The sequence below is a fragment of the Mus pahari genome, chromosome 21, assembly GCF_900095145.1.
Source record: "Mus pahari chromosome 21, PAHARI_EIJ_v1.1, whole genome shotgun sequence".
In the NCBI taxonomy this organism is placed as follows: Eukaryota; Metazoa; Chordata; class Mammalia; order Rodentia; family Muridae; genus Mus; species Mus pahari.
In genome coordinates this window covers 8,839,215-8,843,862 of record NC_034610.1, presented here as the reverse complement: position 1 = coordinate 8,843,862, position 4,648 = coordinate 8,839,215, and the positions used below count along the sequence as shown (strand labels likewise).

At 49.4% G+C, this 4,648-nt stretch overlaps 1 protein-coding gene across 1 annotated transcript in view; it reads right to left on the bottom strand.

Moving 5' to 3' along the window:
* Positions 1-2,665, bottom strand: part of LOC110337879 (ribosomal protein S6 kinase alpha-2) — a 171,924-nt gene extending 169,259 nt beyond the window's left edge. The window contains exon 1 of the mRNA XM_029532883.1: positions 2,501-2,665. Within this exon, the coding sequence (XP_029388743.1) occupies positions 2,501-2,551 (51 nt within the window). The 5' untranslated portion in view covers positions 2,552-2,665. The remainder of the gene's footprint in view (positions 1-2,500) is intronic.
* Between the last annotated feature and the right edge of the window lie 1,983 nt (positions 2,666-4,648).

Here is a 4,648-nt window from a genome sequence, read left to right as displayed (position 1 = left end):
CACACACACATGCACACACACACATGCACACACACGCGCACACACACACACGCGCACACACACATGCACACACACATGCACACACACATGCACACACACACACACACAGAGGGAGGTGGGGGAGAAGCTAGGAAGGCTGGGAGATTTGCGTAGCTCTGTCTTCTCTGACTCACAGGATCGGCTAGTCCAGCTCAGGCTTTCTCCCATAAATGAGGCACAGTTCATCCTGGGGCAGATGCCCTGCGGGCCCCTTCTTTTATCACCACCTTCTGGGAAACCAAGTGAGTCCCTTGGTTAACCTCCATTTTCTCACTTTATAAACTGGACCCAAACCTTTTATTCGGGAAATCCCGTGCCTTTGCCAAAGCAAGTCCTGGGAGCAGTTAAATGGCCAAAGGTATTAAAAAGAAGCCGTGTGCTTATGTGAAAAACAGAAGTCTCTTCTCTTCACTGTCCCAGGGAAACTCTGCTAATGGAGGCCTCTGCACATGTGTGCTGTGCACGGGTGTGAGGCTGTTTGCTACATGTCTCAACTGTGAGGCGGTTGTGTATGTACGTGTTCCTATGTGTGTTGACATCTCTCTGTGCATGTGTTTCTGTATATGTGCATCCATGTGTGTGCATATGTGTATGTGTGTAATGTGTGTGTGGGTTTGCCTGTGTATATGTATGTATGTATGTATGTATGTATCTGTGTGTATATTTATATCTGTGTGTATTTGTGTGTATGTATGCACATGTATGTGCATGCATGTGTGTGCACGTGCATGTCTGTGTGCATGTATGTATCTATGTGTCATGTGTGTGCATGTATGTGTGTACATGTGCCTATGTGTGGGGTGTATGTGTGTGTGTGTGTATGTGTGTGCGTGTAGAATAGAGAAGATGTCGGGGGTCTCCCTCAATCATCCATCCCTTTAGTTTTTGAGGCAGGGTCTTTCATTGAAGCTGGAGACTGCCAACTCAGCTATATGGGCTAGCTAGCAAACCTGAGGGGTCCTCCTGTCTCCCCTTCCCAGTGATCCAAATATACTATCCAGCTCATAACGACAGCTCATAGCGCTTATTTATTTATGTATTTATATATTTAGGAGGTATATACCTTCAAGTGCATACAGAGGTCAGAGGACAATCTTTGGGAGCTGGCCCTCTCCCACCTCCATGTGAGACATAGGGATTGAACTCAGGTCATTACCTCTGGTGGAAAGCACCCTTACCCACTGAGCCCTCTTGCCCAGCTTGTTCATGTGGATTCTGGGGATCCAAATTCAGGACCTTCTGCTTCCTAAGCAGGGACTTTACTGACCAGCCTGTATCCCTAGCCCCTGGTCTGCAAAGCGTCATGGAGACATTAATGAAAAGAAAGCCCGTGACTTTGGCTCTAAGGACTATAGCATCTGTGACAGTCAACAGTGTACAGTTCGCATATGTATTATAGATGGGTTTTCCGGCACAATAATGAAAGCAGAAAGTTCTATTTTCAGGAAAAATCAGGTGTTAGGAGGCCTGAAATTTGCTCTGCCGTATTTTGCCTGGTATGTAACTCCAACAGCTGTGGAAATAATGCCCTGGTCCCTTAGCCTTCTTGCTTGGGGACCGCACCCCCTGTGATTTCACGGGCCTACGCTGTCAGGCCTTCTTCGCCTACATCCCACTTGCTCCAATAACCTCCAGAGTGACTCCCCTTTCTAACACAGCACGGCACCTGCCAGGCTCCCTGCATAAACAGCTCTCTGCTCATACATCACCTTTTGCTCAGGGGCCTCTTCAACACACCTCCCTGGCCCAATTTTTCTCTCTTACACACTTTTGTGGCCCTCCCAGGTGTCTGAGACACTGCTTCACTGGGCGTGTTTCCATGATGAACATCGAGTCCCTGAGACACCCACCTGAGGACGATTCCATGTTTTTTCTCCAAAAGTGTTGGACACTCCTTGGGTTTGAGGCAGGGTGAAGGAAGGACGCGGGACCACAAAGAAAACCATGGGGGTGGAAGTGTGGGAGGGAGACAAGGAAGCCAGCGGTCCTCACCATCCTGCGCACTGCCACAAGCCTGGCATAAACTGCCACCCAGTACTGAAAACATGACCGAGAAAGGGATGGCGGGGAAGGGAGACCAGAAGCACCAAGGAGCTCATGGCCCTCAGGCAGAGACCGGCTGTGGTAACTGAACTTCAGCACGCAGAGGAAAGAGATCAGCCTTGTTCCTCAGACAGCTGGGCTGCACAGATCAGGGAATTTTTACACCCCCAAATCTCAAAGGGGACCAGGAATAAAGGCAGTAAGAAAGTGGGCAAAGGAAATGTGTCAGACACCATCCTTGAAGCTGTGAGGTAACAGTAAGCCAAGAGGGAGAGAGATCTCACATGCTACCTTCGCTCTGCCGAGGTGATCACGTGACCGGCGGCTTCCCAAGAGGACTGAGAACCAGCAAAAGGCAAACCCCGTACCCTGACCCTCTCCACGGGCTCCTTCACAAAAAACGACAGCGAGTACTTACTAACAGTAGCCCATAGAATTTAGAGGCAACGCGGCGGAGCCGAGAAAGCATGTCGCTTAGGTTAGAGGTGACGATGATTTGGGCCAGGAAGCAACATGGTCTTACTCTTCAAGCGGCCCACGCTTCTGTGTTGCTGAGCTGGCCTCCAGCATGGTTTGTAAACACTCAGGGCGGTTCGAGATCATCTGAAAGTCAGTGGAGGGCAGTAGGCAGCTGCTCATGGCCAGGATACACAGCCGTTCCACATTTAGTAACTGGCTTAGCCAAACTCTAGGGTCACTTACTTAATATAGTGCTGCTCTTTCTACTGGCCAGCCAGTGCAACATGGTAGGCTGCAAATCTGGCAGTCCAGAGAGAAGCCCAAACCAGAGTGAGCCACTGTGGCAGCTGGCAGGAGCCACAGTAGTGGGCTGTCACAGTCTCGACTGGGAGTCCATGCTCCCAGGAAGACAGTCAGGTCCCTATGAGTGCTGAGTGGTTCTTTTCAATATAGTCATAACATTATTTGCTGCTTTGTCTTACACATTCTAGTCTTGTGGCATAAATACTCCAATGTCCTTCTGCCACTGGAAGGTCTCTACTGAAGAAACCTGAACCTTGAAGAATGTAAGTCATACACTCACGGTGGCACAGATAATGGCAATGCTGCTCACTCCTGTGCAAGACATGCACAGAACCTTTAGATCTATGGCCACAGATATCTCAAACACTGGAAGACTGATCACAGAACAGCTTTGGCAGCTGGGCAATGATGTGGTGAGAAAGAAAGGCTGAACCACGAGCCATGCACCCAGTTTAAACAAGAACAACTTTCTCACCAACATGAGCTGTATTAATACTACATGTGTGTGCATGTGCACATGTGTGTGCATGTGCACACACACACATCAGAGAGTGTGGCTATGTACTAGAGAGAACTAAAAAAGTTCTCACAGGCTCAGAGGTGAGGGTGTGCCTGGGCCTTCGATGATGTGGTCTGTTGGGATAATGTTCTCTGCTGTTGCCAGCTCCAGATGTTGTCATGGAGAGAACACATCTCCCAGATGATGAGAATTAGAAAGCAAGGGTACAGGACAGCCCTGAATCTCTGCTGGTGAGAAACAGAGCCGAGGACAGAGACCAAGGGATAAGATGGGCACTGTCAGTGGATGGAGGCTCTAGTGAGAAGGCGGGCAACCGAGGTGTGGCTGAGTACGCCAGGAGTGAGGGTACAGGTGGGCTCGGAAGCACCCACCATTGCATTGGTGAATGGCTCCACCAATTTAAAGAGACTGAGTTTCCAGGTTAACATGGTTTGAAGTAGAAAAAGTGCCACTGAAGATGCAGGGAGAAAGGAGCCAAAGAATCACATGGCCATTCACGAGCGTGTGGATGATGTCACAGGCAATGGTGATTCTGACAGTGGTGGGGAAGACCGATCTGGGTCTGAGGTGGCTGCTGCATGCTCAGAGAACACCCAGCCATGTTGATCCCATGAGGACAAAGAGAAGCTTGGCAGCCAAGGTCCGTAAGGTTTACAGGAGGGGAGTCTTTGGAGCTGGGGAGGAACTGGACTAGAAATCATAAAGAACAGAGTGCTGGTGATCTCAGGACCCGGGTCTCAGGAGTAGGACCCATGAAAGCGAACTGCTTCACTTAAAGCAACGGTTCTCAACTTCCTAATGCGGCGACCCTTGAATACAGTTCCTCGGGCCGTGGTGACCCCCAACCATACGATTATTTCCATTGCTACTTTATAACTGTACCTTTGCTGCCGGTATGAATCTTAATGTAATTATCTGAGTTTTCCAATGGTCTTGGGCAACCGCCATGAGAGGTTCATTTGACCCTCCCAAAGGGGTCACAGCCCACAGATTGAGAATTGGTGACTTGAGAGTCACAGAGGAGTGAGTCCCTAGGGCCACCATGTCATAGTTACAGAAAGCAGACACCCATGGAAAGAGCTGGAGGAGGGAGGGGGATAGTGAGGAGGAGGGGGAGGGTACTTATGTATAATAATAAACAAATCTTTGGGCTGGAGCAAGCAGGGACTGAGCAAGCAGAGTTGACCAGAGCGAGCAGAGGTCCTAAAAATTCAATTCCCAGCAACCATCTGTACAGCTACAGTGTACTCACATGCATTAAATCAATCAATCAATCAATCAATC